We start from the raw sequence: 21,604 nt of genomic DNA, 5'->3' as shown, positions 1-21,604 counted from the left end.
AGTAGAATAAAGTCTGATCCCAAGTGCTGGGAAGCGAGGCAGCTACGAGACACTGAACACTACCAGAAGAGAAAGCTAATCATCAAATTAGCCTAAAAGGAAACGTATCAGCACTGTAAATTACAATACCCGACAAGTGTGCGGAATATGCAAAACTCGAACCCCAACAAAAAGCAAAATATGGACCTTCATTTCAAAAGTCAATAGTTCGCACCGCCACCATGTCAGCCGTAAGTGGAGTGGCTCGAGTGTGGCTGAAATGTGGCTAGAACTGCAAGGAGTGGCGGGATTCATGTGGCTGTGGATCAGGTTCTTTCCTAATTGGGCAGGTATTCGTGATCCGAGAGTTCCTCACTCGAATTGCCGATCATTTCATAGGTTCATCTGAGATCTACATATTTTTGCGGATTTGCAAGATCTAATGCAAGGTCAAAGCGCGTCTGATAGGTCATTTTGGTACTAGGATTAGGAAGCAGTGTCGCGTCAATGCAAAGATATTTTGCCACTCAAGGGGACATTATATGTATCTGCCTAAAGCTGTATTGGAGTTGGACGGGACGGTAAATAAGTGCGCGTCTACTCCGTGTAGGGCTTCAGGAACTACCTAGGTATGCATAAATGTGAGTCAAACTACTATGTGCCCAGACAGCCAATAGATATTAGCATCTATATACGTAACCATCAGCGGGACCGAACTTAATGCCGGCCGAAAAGAAAAGATAAGTCGCATACACTAGAATCCCTGACTTATGGAACGTTGTCATTCGAACAGCAACCTTCCCCACAACTAATCGGGGGGGAGTCTTTAGAGGAAAATATGGATCACAGTTCAATTTGCACGTTCGACTTGCTTGGAACTTTCCAAAAGCCTGACTCTGATAGAATCTTTCACATTTAATCAGTTAATAGTAAACGTCCTCGCTCTTGCTCGTTCTGGATGGGCTGTGACTTGGGCGAATAAGCTCGGTGTAGATAGACATGGAATTCCAAGAATTATAGAACAATTCATGACTACCTTGTAGTATTTTCTATTACATTTCTATTACAGGAATGAACATTTTAAATAAATATCGCTGTGATGGATATATAGAGGAAACATCCAAGTAACCTTGGAAGATATGGTACGTATGTAGGAAAGTTCTAACTTGCTACTTCCTCATCTCTTCAACCTCTCCCATTTGCCCATTGCGAGAAGACAGTCTTGACGACATTTTGTGCTCTATATCCTTACTGATTCCTGGAGAGTATACCCAGGCTTCCACCCAATGGCGCCACTGGTCACTCGACAGAGCCACTCTTTGGTTCCCGGTATCCCACGTCTCCCAGCACGACCTCCAAACATACCGGTGAAAGTCCATAAGGAAATCGACCCGATGGTATTCTTCGAACTATTCATCGGAACCGTTGGAATATTCGTAATCGCAGTCTTGTTTTGGAAGCTTGGGAGATTCATCAGACGATTCAATCGAAACAAGGTGCTGAAAGCAGGCAAAAAGACGAACACCCGATACGCACGTACATGGTACGGCTGGGTCAAACGGCCGACACATGAGAGAAAATAAAAGGGTAATTCATGACTTCTTCGTTCGAACCTGGAAGTCAGTGACGTGGAAATCGACTCGAGACGACTATAGTTGGATTTGGTGGGATCCTGGCGATGTGAAAACGCAAAAGCACCGTCAAGAACCGAAAGGATTTCCTTGGGTACCAGACTGGCTCAAGAGTTATGATGACTTTCCCACTGCCGATGAAATCTGGAATCCTTGTTCGCGACCCAAGTGTCTTGGAGCTTTAAAGGACAATGTGTCAATACCCCAACCTATTCCGGCTCCAGGCTCTGTGCAGCGGCCGCAAGGGCAAGAAGACATGTTGGGAGAAATCCCACCACCACAACCCACGCTAGTCCATAATCAACCAGTCATTACTCGTTCAATTCTAGAGGAAATTCTCAGGGACCCACTGCAGCCCAAAGATGACAGTTCTGATCACCAGCCATGGTTCAATTCTTGCAATAATGCAGCAAGGCCAGCTACGCGCGCACCGATGCCGTTCCAAGTCCGATCATTACCATCTCGACAGAATCAATCCTACCAGATCCGGGGGTCGATTCCATGGCCGCGTGGTGAGGGATCCCAAGATATCTCATGTCAAATCCAATCTGTCGTGCAGCGTAAGGATATCGAATATGAACTGGCGGAGCCAAGTGGCCCAACGCACGCAAACGAGCCTAAACCACTTCATCATTTTCGTGATCCCCGCAGATACCGCAGATGGTCAGCACGTATGCAGATGGGGCCAAAAGAGCCAGTCTTTGACAACATAGGCGATTCATCTGGCCCTCCCGGGACGCCAAGGACCGAATTGTTGGTCAGCTATGCCTCTGATCACAGCTCTTCTCTTCGCGGTCACCTTAAGAGGCAGCGAAATAGCATCGAAGGGCGCCTGCGTATATCAGAAGATAGAACATCATTCACTTCCAGACTCCTCATCGGAGATCAAGTTTTGTTCTCGAATGAACGGCGGACATATACAAAAACCATCCAATGGAATTCAGCCCCAGCAAGAAGTCGTTTCCGAGGAAAAGGGACTAATTCGAAAGGGAGACCAGCATTGTCCAATGAATGGCGGTCTATGTGTGACCCAAAACATCCTGCCCTCTCCCGTCGTCAAGGGAAAAGCCTGGAAATAGACATCGATCGATACCCTGGGGATCAAATCCAGCTCAAAACAGGAAGTGCCGTCGAAGAGTTGAGTGATTGGGAGGTCAGGATGATGGAGAGGCTGGATCGGAAACTGTTATGGCTCTTCAATGAATTCACTCCTGGGAAAAGACCATACCATTTTGCCTTGCTAGCCAACCACTGGCTGAACAGAGAAACATGGTATGTCTACGATCCCGTATCCAGAATCCCCACCGATGCACGTCGAATGCGGGGAGACCCGCGATTCAACGTTCCTTATCCTCGGCCGGTTTTCAGCCCCAGACCAAAGTACCCTACGTCCAAAAGGAAACGCGCGCAGACTCCTCGGATCGACTCCTGGCGGGCCGCGGTGAACAAGCAGCGGAAGGTATCTGGCGTACGAGACGCCATTCGCACTATTACACTGTACGATGAATCGGCCGAGGAACCGCCAGATGGTCATATCGACCCAGGCTGTTGGGTTTTGCCGAAACCGCCTCAAGGGTTTGAGATGTCCACTGCGCAGAAGAACGCTTGGTATGAAGGAGGAGCAGGCTGGCAAGAGAAGCTTGATGATTGGCAGCAAGTTCCCCGGGATATCGAGTCCGCAAAGCCATCCACGAAGGCCGAGTCAACCGGAACAGGGTCAAGGAAGTCGCAGCTCAAGTCAACCAGCGCTGTCGTACTGCGTCCGAAAAATTGACCCCAAGCCATGATCTTGAGAAAACAAGAGCTCCAAACTTCCTTGTCTCGTGATTCTTCTCGGACCAATCACTTTTCATACCAGTCCCTTGTGTTCATTTTGTCCTGTCCTATCTGTAACTCGACCGGGTTTTGCGCTTCACACTCATTTGGAACACACTCAAGATATCCATCACTTCTGGTGCCATACACTCACTACCATGTCTGTCGTTGCGTCTATATCATTAGTATACCCCGGGAACCCCGAAACTGAACATAAATAAATATCCTTGCCAAAATGCATTTGAATTGAAAATCTGATCTAAGCGCTGGGGTAATCATGGAACATTGTAAGCCACCATCCTCTGCAGAGTGGCCGCGCTGCAAATTCCAAAAAGCCAAAACTCCGGTTGTCCATATGTTATTTTTCGCTCCGACAAGTGCCCCGCCAGAGTCGAGTTCGGATGTATAGTACATGTGCGGGGGAGAAAAATCCGTTTAGAAACCGGGAGGGTTGACACGTTGGCTGACACGAGTCCACTTCGGCAGCTCTGAAGGTACGGAAATTGGTTAGCTGAGCCGATCCAACAGTAGAATGCCAACGGGTGTGAGCATTGGAAGTAGAGGTAGGACAAGAACATACTGTGAATGCTCTTCCGGTAGCTCTTCTCCTTCTTATCGAAGAGAGTGTACTTGTCCTTCGGCAGCATTTCCTCCTCACGCGGCATCTCCGCAAACCACCGGCTCACAGCCTTGGAGGTCTGACCATTGCGCTCAAGTGCGGCGCTGACAGTGTCGACAACCCGGTCAACGGAGCGCAGGCGCTTGCGCTGGCGTGCCTTCTGGGGGGAGGAGACGCCACGGGGTCTTCCTATTATTCGGGAAGGAATGTTAGCTTGGGTTCGAATAATTGAGACTTTGGTCGAACGGCCAAGGACGCACCAGAGAAGACCGCCAAATAGTGCTTGGGTTGATTTGAACATGGTTGGTTGTTAGTGTCAGGGTGTAGCCGGGGAGAAAATCGTGCGAGGAGTCGGGAGTGTAATTGGTCCGTGCGCTGGATGTATACAAAAAGTTACTGATGGAATGGCCGAGTTCCTAATTGGTGCAATTGATAGTTATGAGGAGAGTGATTTATATAGTGAACTTAATTGTTCAGCCTAAACTACAAATAGTCTTATTATTAAAAAAACGGCATTGCTGGCCTTTGGTGATTTACTGTGAATGGTTACCCCAACCAAAATCATGTGATTCCCAAGTGTCTGTCGATTTCCAGGGACGCGACATTTTTTTAAAACTACACTCGAATCAATTACATCTGCTCTTCGGAGAATATACTCCTTTCCAAGTTCTATTAGCTTGTGCAAAGCTTTTCATGTTCATGGATTGTGTATAGCTTTTCTACACCATCCATCATGGACTCGAGCGCAACGGCAGAGGCCCCGTCCCTCCCTTGGAGGGCTCTGTCCAACACAACAATGTGGGGAGTGGCGGGTCTATGTCGTGGTTTTCTTTCTGTTTTCTGTCATGCAGAATGTCACGGGAAAGAAGCATTTACAGAGCTGTTGGACTCTCGACATGACGTTTCGCAACGGACAAGAGGATTGATTACAGGTATGCGGGGACACAGCAAAGTCTATTAGACCGGTGCAGTTGCTAATTGATTTATTTGAATAGTATCCAATCACATCAGCGTGTATGTGCCTCCAACAGTCTCGGATCGAGGCAATCCATACTCCAAATATGAAGATGGCTGACATTGCGCCGGAATACCAGAATGGATGACCCATTAGTATGGGGGATTTTGCCTGCGCGATTTTGGAATAAACGGTGGTCTTTTGGAAGCTACGATATTTGTTATCAGACAAGGTATTTACAAGCTTGTGCTAATCCTTCTTTCCATTTGTCTTACTGACTGGAGATAATCGCAGGCCACTGGCACTCTTCTTCACTATGGGACAGGTCCTGCCCACTCACCGTTCGGCCCATTCTACATTCGGTGGCCTAGCCCAACCCGCTATCACCGAGGCTATCCGCTTATTATCGAAGGGTCCTTTCCCCGTTGACCACCACCGCGCTGTACCCGAGCGTCAGCGCTGGAGTTGGCACAATATCTGTGTCGATCCTTTCTCGGACCTCTCAGTCGCCTACACAACCGATGGCAAGGACTCACACCTGGCGCCTACTGCATACTCCCTGCAACTCGAATTCGTGGGTCCATATCTTCCCCGAAGGCAAGATTCACCAGGCACCACGAAAGACCATGCGCTATTTCAAGTGGGGAATCGCACGGCTCATCTTAGAGCCCAAAGAGTGTCCGGATGTGGTTCCGATGTGGATCGAAGGCTTCGACGATGTCATGCATGAGAGTCGGGAATTCCCACGATTCCTTCCTCGGCCTGGCAAACGTGTTAGCGTTACCTTTGGCTCCAAGGTGGACTCGGATGCCGTATTTGGGGAAATGAGATCTCGATGGCAGAAGTTGAAAGCGAAAGTCGAAAAGAAATACCCGGAATCCCGAGATCTGCCTCTGGGTGTGCTAAGCGATGAGCTGTTGACTGATAAAGAAGCTGTCGAGCTGCGCAAAGAGGTCACCTTGAAGATCAGGAACCTTGTATTGGACGTTCGCCGATCGCGCGGATTGCCCGATGAGGACCCGAAGGAGGGCCTGGTGGAGACTTGGCTGGAGGAGGGTCCCCAGCGTGAGGGTCATATGAAGGATGATTCCTGGGTTCGGGATATCTAAGCCCGTGTGCATAGAGTGTATACCATTGTATAGATTTCATTATGAGTAACAGTGAGTCAGGAGCATTGCTCCACTTCTGTCAGTCATCTTATTGTTTCCCTTTTTAAGCCCTAAATGTCAGCCTCCTGCGTTATACTCCGTCAGGCAATAAGATCAAATGTGGGGGCGATAAGCAAATAAGCAACAAAGGCGGGAGAGCTTCCCGGACCGGTGGACTTCACCTTCGTCAACACTGCAGCTTGACCGCAGATGCCCAAAAAGCACCAGCGGTTTCACACGAAGCCGGCCAGCTTAGCACATCACAGCCTTGCATCATCTGGGTCTCGGCATGATGGCGGGTCGGGGTTACAGAGCTCCGCGTCAACGACGTCAGTCAACGACTTAATTAGCCACCTCCGCCGTACACAGATTCCTAGTGCTTCCTCGGATGATCCCCCAAGCTCTCAACGCCCTCAGCGCTCGTTTGTGGCCCAGCGCTCAGTTCATCCATCTCTTCGAGATGTACTTGAGCTCCCCGAAACTGCGCCACCGCGACCTCGCCCCGGTCCCCGTCGCACGATATTCGGGGTTCGTCCATCTCGACCAACTGTCGGGCCTCCGCCGCCTGCGAGTTGGCTCTCCCAAAATACGGATCGGGCTGGAGACCAGGGATTGCATGCCCGGATCCCGGGGGCGCCAGAAGAGGAAATCCACCGGCTGGCCCGCCTCCATGGGCCACTGTTTCCGGACCAAAGGAGTCTGGTACATCTATTGCTGAAATCCATGGCTTTGAACTGGTGCTGGCATGTTGAATATGACGGTCCTTTTCTGTCCCATCTCCCAAATCATATCAAGGAACTGCTGCTGAGTTATGTTGCTGTCTACGCAAGAGGCACGCCTCTGAGAGGGTACATGAAAGGGCTGAAACCGCTCTTTTTGACTCCGCAGGATCAGGATCAAATTGGCAATGAGATCCCCGGTTTTAATGAGTCAAGAGCTGTTGACAGGGATTTCAAGATCGTTAGATTAGATCTGGGGAATGCTTTGGGAAACTGGATAACTTTGAGGCAGCTCATGAACGAGGTTATCCTCTCTCCAGCTCCAGCCGTGGGTGTCTCAGGTCACGAAATGAAGGAGGCTGTCCCAGCTTCATGGGATGAAGTTGTTGACAATGGCGGAGAGGAAGCTATGCCTGATCATCTTCCAGCTCCATCCATGCCCAAGGCTATTACCCAGACTTTACGCTTCCCGGAACTCCGCGCCTTATCCCTAGCACATCCGGAACCTAGTGCTGCAAGCTGGACCGGTCTTCTCAACCTCCTAGCACATTTGCCAACACTCACTCATCTCTCGCTTGCCCATTGGCCTATACCGTGCCGGAATCCACGCACTGCCACTACTCGCATTCGCGGCCCAGTGGCCCGCTTCTTGACTGCAGACGCCCTCGACAACAACTGGGCCGAAGTCGCGAGTATCCTTCGTCAGCTCTCCCGCTCGACCTACTGCCTGAAATGGTTGGACCTCGAAGGATGCGGCGAATGGCTACCAGCCTTGAAATGGGTTGGGAAAGACCCGGATGGTTTTCCACAGAGTCCTGATTCTGTCGGCCCAGAATGGAACGGATCTTGGAGAGATGTCGAATGGCTTGGGATCGGCCCTGGTTTTCGCGATTTATCGAAGTCTGACGACTCGTCTCGTGTGCCGCCCCATGAACTCGCGGCCCCGGAAACAGATTCGTCGGATTCTATCCATGCATATCACCTTCAAAATGCGCGTGATGTGATGAGGCACATTCGCCAGATAAGGAAGGGGAGGAAATGGCTCGAAATCGAGCTCGGGTTAGGGCTGGAAGACGTTGAACCTGAGATCATCAGATCGCAGGATGGACAGGAATTATCGGTTTATCTATGACTCTGCTACGTGCGCAATGATCTATGTACAATGCACATCACTAAACCGAAAAAGAAAACATCCTACGCGTGTAAGCTGAAACGCAAATTGAAACTATTTTATTCATGGCTGACTATACAATGGTATCCGGACAAAACGCCCGCAGATTTTAAACTATGCAACTATTTTTTGGAACGATTAAATGTCTTTAGGGGATCAACCTTCCCACCAGACTTGCCACGAGCCCGGTTGCGATCTCTTGCCTTGCGGATGCGATTCTGCTTCGACTTCGAGAACCCAACGAACCCAACATTCTCCTTCGAGAGACCCTTGCGTCCCTTAGCAGGCATCAGGTAATCAGGCACATGCTTGAGATGCGCTTGGACACGCGCAGCGCGCAGTTCGCCGTCGTGGCGCAGCTGCCGCAATTCTTCGGGGTTTTCCTCGAAATGGCGCTTGAGCTTCTCGCTCTTGATCAGCTCCTGGCGGATCTCGCGTCCTCGTGCTTCTTGCACTGCGAGTCTGGTCACGGAGCGTAGGGCATCTGTCATACGGTACCGGAAGGCGTCGACTTGCGACATCTCGAAGTGGTAGGGCTTGACTTCGTGACCGAGCTTGGTTTGCTTCTTGATGATCTTGGCGAGCATGGTCTCGTCATGCTTTGTGCTGGGGATTGAGGTGGGCTTGTGCTTGCCGTGCTGGTCGGTGGGGATAACGAATGAGAGGGCCATTCCTGCCTTGCCAGCGCGGCCGGTACGTCCGATGCGGTGGGTGTAGGATTTGGAGCTGGTAGGGAGGTCGAAGTTGAGGACGCAGGCGACATTTTGGAAATCGATTCCGCGAGCAATGCTGTAGTCCTTCTCTTTGCTGGTCATCTTGCGACGCTTCTTGGTTTCCGGCTTCTTCCCCTTTCCGCTTTCATCAACTGCCTCTTCATCCTCGCTGCTTCCCATCTCTTCCTTTGCTTCTTCTTCTGCCTCTGCCTCCTTGTCTTCGCGCGACTTCTTCGATTTGGTCACTCCCATTACCTCTTGCTCGTCGGCTGCGACAATGATATCGTAGACGCCCTTATTAAATTCTTCGACAACGTGGATCCGCGAATTGATGGGAAGTTCTGAGTTGAGGACACAGCTCTTGAGACCGAACTGCTCGAGGAAGAGCTTCACACGGTAGCATCGGTCCACATCTGCTACGAAAATGATGACCTTGCCCTTAATCAGCTGCAGTTTGAAGATGACGTATGTGAGAAGGAATTTCTCGTCTTCCGCGCATCTGTGGGAGTTGAGTTAGCAACTGCTCAAATAGCGGTTGTAGCATATTGTCTTACCGGACAACAAACTGGCTGACACCAGCACCCTTCTCTTCCTTCTCCTCTAGCTTAAGAATCACAGGGTTCCGGCAGTACAAGTCTTTCAATGTATCCACCTCTGAAGTGAGAGTAGCACTCATCAAGAAAGTCTGTGCTCCTCGCGGGATAGCCTTGGAGAGAGCGTTGATTTCCTCGTCGTATCCGTATGACAAGACTAGATCGGCCTCATCGATAACCAAATGGGTGACTTTATCAAGCGACAAAGCGGAGTTGTTCACGTTGCTGTAAACTCGGGTAGGCGTTGACACAACGATATCCGGGAAATCGGCCAGCATTGAGCGCTGAACTTCATCTGACACCTTCTGTGTTAAGTTGACTGACCGAATATCCTTTCCGCAGAAACTGGCAAAAGACGTAATCACTTTCTGGACCTGTTCTGCAAGCTCGCGAGTGGGGACAAGGATAAGAGCGGTTGTGGCTTTTGAGGAGGGGTCGGCCTGTTTGCATACAGTTAGCATAGTTCCTATACAAAGTATACAGTCGAAAATAAGGAACGAACAGTCTTCTGCTGGAGGATGGCTTGCAGGATTGGGAGCACATAGGCGGCGGTTTTGCCAGAGCCAGTTTTCGCACGGGCTATTTCTGTCAGCACTGTCTTTTGGTTCGTCGATTCAAGAAGCTCGTCTCACCAAGAATATCCTTTCCTTCCAGAGCGAGCGGAATCGCCTTCGACTGTACAAGAGTGGGTTTGGTGAACTTTTCCTTGATCAGAGCCTGGCGCAATCGGGGATCGAGATTGAGGGCTTCAAAGTCTAGTTCTTGGTCCTCAGCCCCAGCAGCCTCGGGGGATGGGACATCGTTTGCGTCCAACTTGCGTTTCATCGTGACTGTGTTAGGCATTTGCTTGATCGAATCTGCGGAAGTTGAAACTTTTTTGGGAAATCTTGTCGGGCGGTGAGATTATTGCGGGCGGTGAATTGGAAGATTTTATGTTGACATAATCTTTACTGCCTCAGGCAGAACTCCATGAAACAACCTTTGAATAGATCACCTACAACTACAAATGATCGAGAGTCTGTGAGTTTGGAGATTTCGCTAGTCTAAATGCCCATGATAGTCCTGCATATATCTGCTCTACAATATCCCTACTGAATATTGATAGAAAATTCATTCTTAGCAATCTAGCCCCAGCCGAAAATATATCTCGATATTGGTGGTTTATTTAGATCGAGGTCGACGACAACGTATCTCTGAACTTCAAGAAATTTGCCGAGCAGCATTACACCAAGGAAGGCTTACAGTACACTGTATAATAGGACAAATACAGTTCTTTTCCATCCGCAGACCATCTTAGAGATCACCCATCCTCTGTGGAAGCTGGGATTAGGGCTCAAGATAGATGGTCTTGATTTGTACCCTAAAGATCTCGGGCCTGATAGGTCAAAACCAGCCTATACCTCGCCTCGAGTACCCCTAAACTCACTCGTTTTGAGACCTGCAGCAGCAGAGTGCGACTTTTCAACGACCGTGATCTTCCTTTTCCGGTTGGTATAAACCGTTGGCATCCCAGTTCACAGAGACATAGTTTTACGACATTCCTTATGTTACTCACTGTAAACGAAGCCCTTGTTTTCAAGATCGGAAACCAATGTCACAAAACCCAAAGAATAAGCGTTCATAATAACAATCACTATTCATTGCATCAAATACCCGCACATGTTACATACCCTCACGTATCGCCTTGCCTAATAAAACAAAACAAGAACAGAAACAATAATAATAACAACAAAACTGGAATTAGGTCTGGACATTGGGTTGTGGACGCGCATCTGCACACTGGTCATGTAAACCGACATCGAAGCATCTCGCATGTGAATCAATTTCCACGGTGCCTCACGCTTCATCCCTATCCGGCAAACTCACCCTGAGCGTATTCCAGGAATCTCGCCCTAGAGGCTTCTGTGATCTTGCCCACGGGGAGGACCTTGACATTGTGCTCGACGGTATAAACCTTGCCGAAGTTCACTCGGGACATGCAATCCAGCTTCTGATCAGGCCTGGCGGGATCAACCTCCAGGGGTTCTTTGGCCATCCGGGGCTCGGACCGCACAGCTCGAGGTCTATCACCTCGCATATGAATGACGGCATGCTTGCTACGGTCGATCCCGGCTTTGGCCACGCCTTGCCCACTATAAGTAGTGATGGGTCTGGAATGGTGGATTAGTATATGACGATGAAATCGACGTTGGATGCGAATGGTCACACGTACACACACCAGCAGCAGCCTCTCTGTTCCTTGACGACTACCATGCGTCGGATGCTACTGTATATGGGCTCTTGATACTTGCCCCTGGTGAAAGGGCTTGATGAAGGAGAAACTTTCTCGCTGCGTACAGTTCCATGCCAGCCTGCGTTCTCGTGCCATAGCATCGAAAAGACCTATATGATTGCAATAAATTATCAGCAGGGGGATTATAAATGACGGGTACTTGTCAGGTGAACAAACCCTGCCGACTCGGAAAAACCTTCGAGGATCGCTCTGCCTCTTGTAGCCTGGTTCATGTAAATTGTCGTCAGTTTATTGTTTCGGGTATGCATGAAGCGTGCCTAGGCCATTGCTTACGTGGATCCAGCATCTCACGTTCGCCGTTACTCCCGGGGATCACGTATGCTGGTTCCGATGACTCTCGCTACATGTCAAGATCAGCCAATTAGTCAAAGAGGAGGGAAAGAGTCGTCACTCACCACCTCCCTATCGTACTTTCGTTGGACATCTCCCAGAATGGGGTCATTGCGGTGACTGTGACTGCTGGCCCCATACGGCAGCACCATATGTGAGGCCGGATGATCCCCAAGACTCAACCCCTGCAAATCGTTGACGTGGACTCGTGGAATAGACACATCACTTCTCGACGAGGTGGTTGCTTCGCTGCGGTCGGAAATGCTTGCGCATCCTGTTCTGCGACCGGTTGTTTCTCTGGCTACCTCGTACTGCATTCCTGGGCTCCATTCAGGCGGACTGCTTGCCTCGTCACTTGTTGCTGTTCCCGCACCTGGGTATATGCCATCATCCATACGATGATTGGTGAGCTGCTGGTATCCAGTGGGCGGAGATCGGTGATTGAAATCAATTCGATCATCGGTATATGATTGGCCGTACTCGAGCGGGTCCTGCCGCTGTGCATGATCTAGGCGACTTGCATGGCGGTCTCAGCCCTGGGACAAATGGGACGTGATGTTCGTATGCATCTTCGGATTTGGGGAATGAGGACCCGGAGGTGCTTCGCTGGCGCGGCGCGACGCTTCTATTAAACGCATTACTTCCGCGGACTTCTCACACATGAAGAATGAACAACTAACCTTGAATCTTGACCTGCTGTCGCAGGAGTTAACGCGCCACCTGGGTAGTCCCATTCATAAAGAAACTCCCCTTTCGTTTTAGTCAGTACTGCAAACATTCTCCATGTAGCCAGTGATGCCCACCAGAATGGTTGTAGATGGAACGAACCCATCGGTTGCTCTCAGGGTGGAGAAGCCAGTTGGAAGCCATGACTTTTTACATATCTGAACAAGAAATAAGAAGTCGAGGAAGATCAGGCAGATCAAATATAAGCCTTGGGGTTTCTATATCTCTTGTCTATAACTCCTTAACCACCCGTACCATGCGGCTCGGACCGTTCACATCGACAGTCTCGAAATAAACATACATATGAGATATACTCACATGTAGTATATGCATGGCGCGTATGGCATGAATCGAGTTGGTTTGTTGGCAAGCGCTCACTCGCGGAAGAGAGACTTTGGCAACCACATGATCGCTGACCCGCACAAGGATCCCAATGACATCCCAGTTAAATGAGGAGAAATAATTTATTGGCTGATATACCTTGGATGCTTTGGCTCACGATTTGCCATTTCGCTCAGGGCGACCAACCGAACAGTGAAGCGCGGGCGCTAATGCAATGCAAGTCTACGGACTAACGGCCATTGGAGATTCCAACTTAGGCACCAAAACGCCAGGAACTGCGCCTTTGACCTCAGGAATCCTCAGTTATGCCGAGGACAAAGCTCCCCCATTTATTTCTCTTTAAAAATTATGCCGGTTTATCAATAGCATTCTTCCCAGCCCTGGAGGGCTGTTCAACCTTGCTTACCAATATTCGAATGCGTCCAAGGGTTGGTCTATAATCTCCTTCGCGAAATATGACCGGGAGGTACTGTGAAAGCCTTTGACAACGGCATCTTGGCCAGGGACCGGATGGGATCGTTTATCCCAGGTAAGTTGACCTATATCAATATGCATTATACCTGAGGCTCATCACAGTCTCGCTCTAGCCGCCGTCCACGGCAAGACTGCTATGCCAACACTACCTAGGTAGAAGTGGAGTCTGCCTTCCCGTCATTTCATTTGCTCCGACTGCACGGCTGGAGGAGTTGCAAAGGGTGCTCGAGCATCAACCTCCACAGCATGGGAAACTCTGCACCCTTTGTTGCTACTTCCGTCAGGTGGTTGTGCTCTAAAAGCGACATCAACAGCGCCAATATTCGGCCTCGCCGGACTAGACATGGTAGAAAAGGATGATGAAGCCACCAAAAGCGAGCCCTGGCCTCCACAGAATCCCCAACAATGGAATCAATATGATGCTTTGACCGAGTCACCTGTCCCGTCCTTCCATATTCAGTACTCCCCAGAAATAGATGAACCAACCAACTGGTATGGCGTGCCTGCGCCGCCCCCTGAATCAACCCGTGACACCAATGCACAGGTGGCGAAGCTTATTGGGATGTACTAAGCGCTATCGGAACCGTGAAATGCGGCATATACTTCGACAGAAACGTGATGAAGAAGAAGATGATGTGCGAATTGCACTACGAAGCAAGTTGAATCTCATAACTACTGAAAACGTACATGAGGATCTTGCTGCTATCAATCACCTCATCAACGACCTCCGGAGTGCCACAGCCTCTTATTTCATCCTTGAAAATGGTATCATAGACAGGAAGAGGAACTAGCGCAGCTAGAGTACGATTACAACGGACGCCTAGAAATATTGCAAACCATCATCAAATATCCAAGCGGCTGTTGGCGCAGGCCCGACCAATTAACTTGGACACCGAATCTTCATCAGCGGACTACGCCTCAGACTATGAAGACCAAAGGTTGCCCCAAGTGGCTGATTACCTCTCCATGGTTGGCGAGGCACGCATTCTCGCAGAACGGTTATCGGAGCTCAAGACAGAATACCTGGTCCTAATCGATCAACACGAGCTCCGCGAACGAGTCGACATCCCACTGGCCAGCGCAGCCCTCAATTCCCTCCTTCTCTACCAGGATGAAAAGACGAAGATCGAGACCGAGCTAAAGCTAGCCCGTCATACTTCGAGTCGCACCCGGGACATGCAAATTGCTCCGCCCGTATTACGGAAGAAGAAAACAACGAGGAGAAGGTTATACAGCATTTCATGCCTGAGAAACCAGAGGACCACACGTACAACGATCCGCTGCACTCGTCGAGATTTGAAGATTCATCGCCTTTCTTTGCGTCCGGACACCCACAGTCTGTCAACAAAGGCTCTTTTGTGAATCCATGGCTTCTTTATCGGTTGCGATACTCAAGGGTTAAGACCATGCGGTTTAAGTCTGCACCTGAACTGATAGATCTGGATAGCATGGGCTGGAGGTCCGATGATATTAGCAAGATGGCAATGATGCTCTGGTTCCAAGGGAGCATGGAGCATATTAGGAGTCATTCAGCTGGACAGTGCATATATCCTAGTAACATTATACCGGTAGCCAGAGTCATCTATAATTTTCTCTCTTTCTTTTTGGAGCAATCGAACTATATAGCACGACTTGATCTACTCCAACTCGAAAACAAACCCCTCAAGCTCCGCATAAGCCCTTTCTAGATCATCATTAACAATAACCCGATCAAAGACACCCCCAGTCTCAGCAAACTCAAGCTCCCTCCTCGCTTGCTCCAGTCTAGCCTGAATCTTTGGCTCGCTCTCCGTCCCTCGACCCCTAAGCCGCTGCTCAAGCACATCAAGATCCCGCGGTTTAATAAAAACGTAGCGGGCGTCAAACTCAGGGTTCGCTTTCACCTGCTTCACGCCAGTCACCTCGATATCAAGGATCGGGATGAGCCCTTTGGTGAGTATTGCTGCAAGTGCTGCTTTACTGGTACCGTAGAAGTCATCGGTGTACATTGCATCTTCTATTAAACCTCCGCTGGATTTGAGAGTGTTGTATGTCTGGACGGAAACAAAGTGGTAGGATATACCATCTTTTTCACCCGGACGTGGTTGCCGGGTTGTGTGGGAGACTGTTAGCTCGAATGTATTCGGGTGTGTGTCAATGAGCTTTTGGGTAAGAGTTCCTTTGCCTGCGCCTGAGGGACCGGAGATGACAAGAGGCCGCCGATCTGGAGGTGCTGCTGTGCGGGTTAGAGTGAATGGTGGGGAGGTAGAAGGTTGATGACGTACAGGAAGCCATGTTGTCAACAACGGGGTTCTTATCTTGACGATGGATAATCAGAATTTGGGATGGGTAGGTAGTATTTGGCTATGTGCAAGCAGCTGCCCAGCCATATGTCAAACTCAGGTTGTGGGTTGAGGGACGCTCATGGCGTAGAGCTAAAGTGTATGTCGGACAACCTTACCGCTCATCGGCTCATGCAAGCGATATGTCCAGGGAGCCTACATCAATTCACGTCTAAACATAGCCAAGTAATTCAATAAGAAGGTACCTATCTACACATAATATATTGCATCGAGATATTATCCATTTGCATCGTGATTCTGTTCATTATGTACATGACCCAAACAATCTCCCATATCCATATCCATAAGTTGATAGGCATTTGCCGTAAAAAGAAGACGCTATTTCCATAACCCAAAGAATTGTTGAACGTTCAAAATCAAATCCCACACATCAAGTTGGGTATTTCATACATCAAATCAAGCCCAAACTGAAGACGTAATTCAAGAGTACTGTGTCTCACCCTCGCTATCACTCAGACTATCGCGACGACGACTCCGGCCATCACGGCGGTATCCCTTCGTCAAGCCCGGAATAGGATGCTTGTAGCTTTTGGTACCAGAATCCTCGGTGTCAACGTTGGAGTATTGGTACTCGGAACGGGAGCCCGCAGATGAGAAATCCAGGGGTTCAGTGAAGTGGCCCTGGGGCGCGGAGCGGCGCTCACGGTGCTTTCGGGGGGCTGCTGGTACGAGATGAAGGCGCGGGAGGTGGGCCAGATGGGCCCACCTCACTGCGACGTTCGCGACGGCGGTTGTGGCGGCGGGTGGATGGATCGCGGACGCGAGGCTCTTCGGTTACTTGGCTGATAACATCCTCGCTGCCTTGGGTGAACGAGAAGCCAGAGGGATCGCGGCGCGGAGGGGGTGGTTGATCGTAGGCAAAATCATATGACTGGCTCATCTCGCTCTGGTAGGAGGTCGGCGGGGCAGATGTGTCGTAGTCGCTGCCGTGGTAGGTTCCGTCGGCCTCACGGTTCATGCCGCCAATGCGGGCGGGCTTTTCTTCTCGGTAGGCGCGTACGTCGGCATCCTCTGCGCCTTCCCACTGTTCATGCTTGTTGCGTCGGAGAAGCTTTTCTTTGGCGGTTTCTCTGAACTTCTTGCGCCGTGACTTCTTCTCTGTAACAGTCGTCGCTGTGTCGGTGTATGATCCTTCTGTAAACGAGTATCCGTTGTCGGTGTAGCCCTTGCCAACAACACTTCCGCCACCGAGCTTGGTACTCGCTGTGGCATTACTAAGAGTCTTCCCGTCGGGTCCCTTTCGTCGCAGAACAGTGGACTTGTAGTCATCCCAGTCGCCCTTTCGCCAGACGAATCCGCCATTCTTGGCCCAGAAGAAGAACCAGATTGCCCCCAAAACAAACGCGAGTCCAATAAGGGCAAACAAAGCCATTAGGCCTTGCATCTTTATGCTGTGCGGGTCGACCGTGCCTTGGCCGTATTTTGGCTTGGTGGTCTCTTCTGCTGAGGAGTCTGCCCGTGGGAGGAGGTGGTGGGGGGTATAAGGGTCGACGGAAGATAATGTATTGGCGATGTTCTCATCCCGAACATAGAGTCCGGCGACGGTCGATCCTGGAACGTCGGAGGAGTCCCCGAACGGCCAAACTGGAGGCATGATAGAATATTAGAGTGGTCAAGAGCACGCAGCTCAAGACTGGACTCACTACCAACTCATTAGTGTCAAGCGTTATTGAAATTTGGAAAGGAGGTATATGAACATACATTGAAGCAAGTGATCAACACCAAGTGTAGATTGAGATAGATCTTTGACAGTCTGGAATGTGGGTATGGAATATGGGTGCGGAATGTGGGCAAAAATGAAGCACAGTGCCTAGATAGGTATTAGTGGGAGGTTGAAGATAAGAAGATGGGAAAATCCCAAACCCAGATATGATTCAGCTTGACTTCCAGCACAAAATTGAGGAGGTTGGAGAAGAGGCTGGGGAGCTGTGTTTACATGGTGGTTGTCACGGGCAACCTGCTTACTTCATCCCCCACAATGCCTAGGCGTCCACGGGTCCATGGACGGGTAGAGTTGGGCCACCCGTGGGTCGATCTATAAAAAGAGTCGATCACAATTGAACTTCGATTTAGATCTGAAACATGGCGTTCTTTTTAAGGAAATGGGTTTAATTATGGATCAATTATATCAAGTCGACAAATGCCACCCGCTGGAAGCCTGCGAAAGAGGCATACACGGTCGAAAGCTGTGATCGCGCCCAGACAGCTTGCGGGGTATCATAACCAACTAAACAGCAAAAGCAGGAAAAAGCATCAAGACCAATGGACGATAAAAACAGACAAGGAGATCAGCGAGATTGCGAAAATCAACCGAATCGATACAAAGCCCAAGAACAACTACGAGGCTCCCAGTAGGGCCAAATAGCAACAAGACCAATAAAATCATAGATATGGCCAAAGAAAAAGATGACCTGTTGAGACATGACAAGTAAACAGATATGGGTATAATCTCTCTCCGCCACTCGGAGTCGCGAACAAGGTAACCAGGAGAAAGACATAGGCCCAACAAGAAAGGCTATACACGAAACGCTGACAAAAAGAAGACATCAGAAAGTAAAGCACATCAGACTTGTCATTGCAGGTCATCAGAATCGTACAATCATATCGCCATAACAAACACATCATCATGGGGTTCGTGCCCGACCATTTTGCCCAAGCACACAAACATAAAAAGAAAAATCGAGACAGCAGTTGCAAATGAAATCACACACAAAAAGTCCTCCCAGTCTAGCGAGGCTGTTGGGCAACAGGCAACTCTAGACTTCATGACAAAGTCTAGCCTGTTCCCCAAGTCTCCCAACAGAATCTCGCTTTAGGTAATCCCCATTGTTTTTTTGTTGCACAAGCACCCGATCCCGAAGGAAAAACCAAAAACGCATATGCAAAGCAATCGAAACTTTTGACAAACGGACAAGGCCAGCCACAAACGGCTATGCAGACACAAGATGGAATCACAACAAAAATACCTAACCCTGAAAAACGAAAAACTCAAAAAAAGGACAACATCTATAGGGTAACAAGATCAATGGTGGTAGCGAGTAGTCCCGTAGGCCGACTGGCTGTCTCGACGACTAGATCGTTCCGACCGCCTATCTTCCCGGGGACGCCGCACCACATCTTCAAGTTCCCGGCGGCTGGAGCCGCCCGTATAATCAGAGCTGGTACCGTTCACATGCTGCTTGGATGGTCGCGGGCCGCCGATGTTCAACCGAACGGCCCCGGTCTCCCCAGCACGAATGTTAATAGATTTGCCTGCAACTGCTTCAGATGTAAATCCAATTTGGAATCCGTTCAACGTGAGGGTCATGTTCTTGTCTTCCTCCTTCCGTGAGGCTGTGGCACTGCCGCGGCTGCTGTTCGATCGACTGTTCTGGCTGCCACTCTCGCTCCCGTTGCGGTGAGACGCTTTGGTAGGGAGCAAGGCCTCTGTGGAGAGAGGCAGTGCAGCTGTTGAGGTTCGGCCCGATCGAGCTGCCTGGTAGTTCTCAGCTTCGCGCTCGCGGTCCTCGAGGTCGTCAGCGGCGCTGGATGGTTCCTCATAGTAGTACTCGGTAGGCTTCCGCCGCCGAGAGCTCGCCACAGCCACCTGAGCAGTCCGTCGATCATCCTGGTAGGACGCTGATCGTCGGTGATCTCGTAGGCTATGGGTTCTCTCTGGCAGCGGGGCGTCCCTTGACATGCGACGATGGGAGCGATCCTGAATCACCGGCAAGGCAGCTGCAATTTCCGGCATGTCCATGCGGTCTATATCTCGGTCCATGCCTCTGTCCCTGTCCATGGCTCGTTCTCTGTCCATGCCTCTGGATGGGCGACGCTGGGACGGGACAATACCGGCAGAGGTATGAATCTTCCGTGGTGGATCTGGCCGCTCTGGTTGCTTCGCCTGGTGGATCTGCGGCCTGGGCCTGGGTCTGGGCTTTGCTACTGGGGGTGGCATCCGATAGTAGTCTTCATCATGTTCCTGGTGTCTTGGAGGAGGGCGGTCACGGAATTCTCGCGGAGGATAGTGTTCCATAGGTGGCTCTTCATCAAACCATGGCGAATACGCCCCAGAGTCCACGGGTGGGTTGGGGGCAGTATATATAGATGAGGACCGACGGCGTGATGGCTCCCGGGACAGGGACCGCTCTCGTGGATACTCCGACGGGGGGTAGTCCGAGGCTGATGGGGCGTAGTAGGATTGTGCATATGGGGATGATGAGTACTGGTGCATGTATGCTGAGTTGGATGGTGGAGGGCCATGATCATATGCGTGCTGTGGGTACATCGGAGATGCCATTCCAGAACCCATTCCAGAACTCATTCCATGTGGCATACCGTGGAAACTCATGGGTCGTCCGTCTGGGTGGTAGGTATGATACGAATTGGATCGGCCGGGTCGACCAGGGTGACTGACGTGAATGTTCTCTATGGCACCGCCTGGATATCGAGCATTGTGTGGGGACGACGAGTATTCAGGGACGGGTGGGCGTGGCTGGGTGTAGTAGGAATATTCGCTGTGTCGATGGCCAACCGGGGTTGACTGATGATACTGAGTACCGTAATCGTAGTAGCTGTCGTGATACTGGCGGGCATGGGAAGATTCTCGTCGACGAGACTTGGACGACGACCGGGGCACGTGAGCATGATGGGCAGCGCCCGGATAGGCACCAACCATCGTCTCTTCGTGCGAGGGTCGAGATCGTTCTTTGTCCTTGCGTTCTCTGGTTGAACTTTTCCTGGCGAGGTCGTTCCGTTTGGGGGTGTCCACCTTAAGAGGGATCGGGGGGGCTTTTTCCGCCTGACGGCCCAGATTGGGTGCTATTAACCGTAGCGGCGGTGCGACTAGAATAACCTGAGTCACTGGCGCCGTCGATCAGCGGCTCCTGGAATCTTTCCAACCTGGAGGATATTTTGGCAGCTGTATTGGCAGCAGCAATATTGGCAGAATGCCTAGTGTCGGGTAGGATGGCGTGGTGTTCTTCGTCGTAATCTTCGACGCAGGCAGGCCGGGGGCCCTTACTGGCCATTATGTGGTCTGCAAGGCGGGCGGGTGTCTGAAAAAAAAATTTAAAAAAACAGGGTTGGTCCCGTTTCCGACAAAGGCGACGTGGGTGGCTCCCACAGGGCTCCAGAGATGTCCCAACTTACAGCAAGCCACTGCTCCCCTTTGACGATGAGTCAGAATTGATCTTATTCTCCCCCTCTCAACCCCGTAAATCTGACGAAATGGGCTTCCTTTTTTTTTCTTCTCTTCTCCCCAGTGCCCAACCCAAGCGGGCCACTCGAACAAGTAAGCGGACCTGCCGATCGCAGCGGGCGATGGCAGGCGACGGGCGACGGGTTCTGTCAAGCGGAGAGAGCGATATGGTACTTTTCAGATCGCAACGTCTCCATCGAAGTGGGATGTTAGGCTAAGAGTCGGGCGGAAGTGTTGGGTCAAAGAAAGAAGGAAGAAAATAGAAAATGACCTCTTTGGCAGACGATGAGTGGTGGAGCGCACTGCAGCTGCAGAGGTTGGGTTGAGAATTTGGGATCCTCTGCCTGACGGTCTTAGAACCTAGTGGGGAGAGTGGAGTCGATGGGCAGCGATAGAAGAAAAAAAGAAGTGAGGGGTGATCTGATTGATATCTAAAGGAAGAGAGAGACAGAGAAAAGAGAGAGATCTAGGAAAAAGGAGAGGAGTATAGAGAATAGAAAGAGAAAGAGAAAGGAAGAGTAAACACCCGAAGGCACAGGGCACAAGGGTTAAAAAAAAAAAGAGAGAAAAATTAG

The 21,604-nt window shown here is 50.3% G+C and overlaps 11 protein-coding genes across 11 annotated transcripts; 5 read left to right on the top strand and 6 right to left on the bottom strand.

Annotated features, from left to right (window-relative positions):
• Positions 1-1,265: 1,265 nt before the first annotated feature.
• Positions 1,266-3,384, top strand: N7519_003076 (uncharacterized protein; the record flags this gene model as incomplete). The annotated part of the gene is made up of 2 exons (XM_057289854.1): positions 1,266-1,522; positions 1,566-3,384. The coding sequence occupies 2 exons, from the start codon at positions 1,266-1,268 to the stop codon at positions 3,382-3,384; spliced, it is 2,076 nt and encodes a 691-aa protein (XP_057151056.1).
• Positions 3,385-3,734: 350 nt separating this feature from the next.
• Positions 3,735-4,345, bottom strand: N7519_003075 (mitochondrial 54S ribosomal protein mL60; the record flags this gene model as incomplete). Its single annotated transcript, XM_057289853.1, has 2 exons — positions 3,735-3,913; positions 4,006-4,345. The coding sequence occupies 2 exons, from the start codon at positions 4,343-4,345 to the stop codon at positions 3,861-3,863; spliced, it is 393 nt and encodes a 130-aa protein (XP_057151055.1). The 3' UTR covers positions 3,735-3,860.
• A 432-nt stretch (positions 4,346-4,777) lies between these two features.
• On the top strand, positions 4,778-5,119 carry N7519_003074 (uncharacterized protein; the record flags this gene model as incomplete). Its single annotated transcript, XM_057289852.1, has 2 exons — positions 4,778-4,976; positions 5,040-5,119. The coding sequence occupies 2 exons, from the start codon at positions 4,778-4,780 to the stop codon at positions 5,117-5,119; spliced, it is 279 nt and encodes a 92-aa protein (XP_057151054.1).
• A 196-nt stretch (positions 5,120-5,315) lies between these two features.
• On the top strand, positions 5,316-6,108 carry N7519_003073 (tafazzin; the record flags this gene model as incomplete). Its single annotated transcript, XM_057289851.1, has 2 exons — positions 5,316-5,573; positions 5,641-6,108. 2 exons carry the CDS (start codon positions 5,316-5,318, stop codon positions 6,106-6,108), a joined length of 726 nt encoding a protein of 241 aa, XP_057151053.1.
• Positions 6,109-6,357: 249 nt separating this feature from the next.
• N7519_003072 (uncharacterized protein) lies at positions 6,358-7,998 on the top strand (the record flags this gene model as incomplete). Its single annotated transcript, XM_057289850.1, has 1 exon — positions 6,358-7,998. The coding sequence occupies one exon, from the start codon at positions 6,358-6,360 to the stop codon at positions 7,996-7,998; it is 1,641 nt and encodes a 546-aa protein (XP_057151052.1).
• A 161-nt stretch (positions 7,999-8,159) lies between these two features.
• Positions 8,160-10,186, bottom strand: dbp9 (ATP-dependent DNA/RNA helicase; the record flags this gene model as incomplete). The annotated part of the gene is made up of 4 exons (XM_057289849.1): positions 8,160-9,249; positions 9,305-9,783; positions 9,846-9,922; positions 9,976-10,186. 4 exons carry the CDS (start codon positions 10,184-10,186, stop codon positions 8,160-8,162), a joined length of 1,857 nt encoding a protein of 618 aa, XP_057151051.1.
• Positions 10,187-11,192: 1,006 nt separating this feature from the next.
• Positions 11,193-12,744, bottom strand: N7519_003070 (uncharacterized protein; the record flags this gene model as incomplete). The annotated part of the gene is made up of 7 exons (XM_057289848.1): positions 11,193-11,493; positions 11,556-11,725; positions 11,793-11,839; positions 11,910-11,970; positions 12,032-12,445; positions 12,510-12,591; positions 12,647-12,744. 7 exons carry the CDS (start codon positions 12,742-12,744, stop codon positions 11,193-11,195), a joined length of 1,173 nt encoding a protein of 390 aa, XP_057151050.1.
• Positions 12,745-13,544: 800 nt separating this feature from the next.
• On the top strand, positions 13,545-15,046 carry N7519_003069 (uncharacterized protein; the record flags this gene model as incomplete). Its single annotated transcript, XM_057289847.1, is given in 6 exon segments — positions 13,545-13,563; positions 13,622-13,661; positions 13,674-14,052; positions 14,120-14,273; positions 14,287-14,702; positions 14,744-15,046. Coding segments are annotated over 6 exon segments (1,311 nt in total), but the record flags the coding sequence as incomplete, so codon positions are not given.
• Positions 15,047-15,145: 99 nt separating this feature from the next.
• Positions 15,146-15,782, bottom strand: N7519_003068 (guanylate kinase; the record flags this gene model as incomplete). The annotated part of the gene is made up of 2 exons (XM_057289846.1): positions 15,146-15,720; positions 15,773-15,782. 2 exons carry the CDS (start codon positions 15,780-15,782, stop codon positions 15,146-15,148), a joined length of 585 nt encoding a protein of 194 aa, XP_057151048.1.
• A 488-nt stretch (positions 15,783-16,270) lies between these two features.
• N7519_003067 (uncharacterized protein) lies at positions 16,271-17,444 on the bottom strand (the record flags this gene model as incomplete). Its single annotated transcript, XM_057289845.1, has 2 exons — positions 16,271-16,512; positions 16,562-17,444. 2 exons carry the CDS (start codon positions 17,442-17,444, stop codon positions 16,271-16,273), a joined length of 1,125 nt encoding a protein of 374 aa, XP_057151047.1.
• Positions 17,445-18,872: 1,428 nt separating this feature from the next.
• Positions 18,873-20,859, bottom strand: N7519_003066 (uncharacterized protein; the record flags this gene model as incomplete). Its single annotated transcript, XM_057289844.1, has 2 exons — positions 18,873-20,600; positions 20,659-20,859. 2 exons carry the CDS (start codon positions 20,857-20,859, stop codon positions 18,873-18,875), a joined length of 1,929 nt encoding a protein of 642 aa, XP_057151046.1.
• Between the last annotated feature and the right edge of the window lie 745 nt (positions 20,860-21,604).

The sequence above is a fragment of the Penicillium mononematosum genome (assembly GCF_028829835.1).
Source record: "Penicillium mononematosum strain IBT 11891 chromosome Unknown utg000002l:1.0-8112719.0:1.0-8118358.0, whole genome shotgun sequence".
Taxonomy (NCBI): Eukaryota; Fungi; Ascomycota; class Eurotiomycetes; order Eurotiales; family Aspergillaceae; genus Penicillium; species Penicillium mononematosum.
The sequence above is the reverse complement of the archived record's forward strand: the minus strand, read 5'-3'. Positions and strand labels throughout refer to the sequence as shown.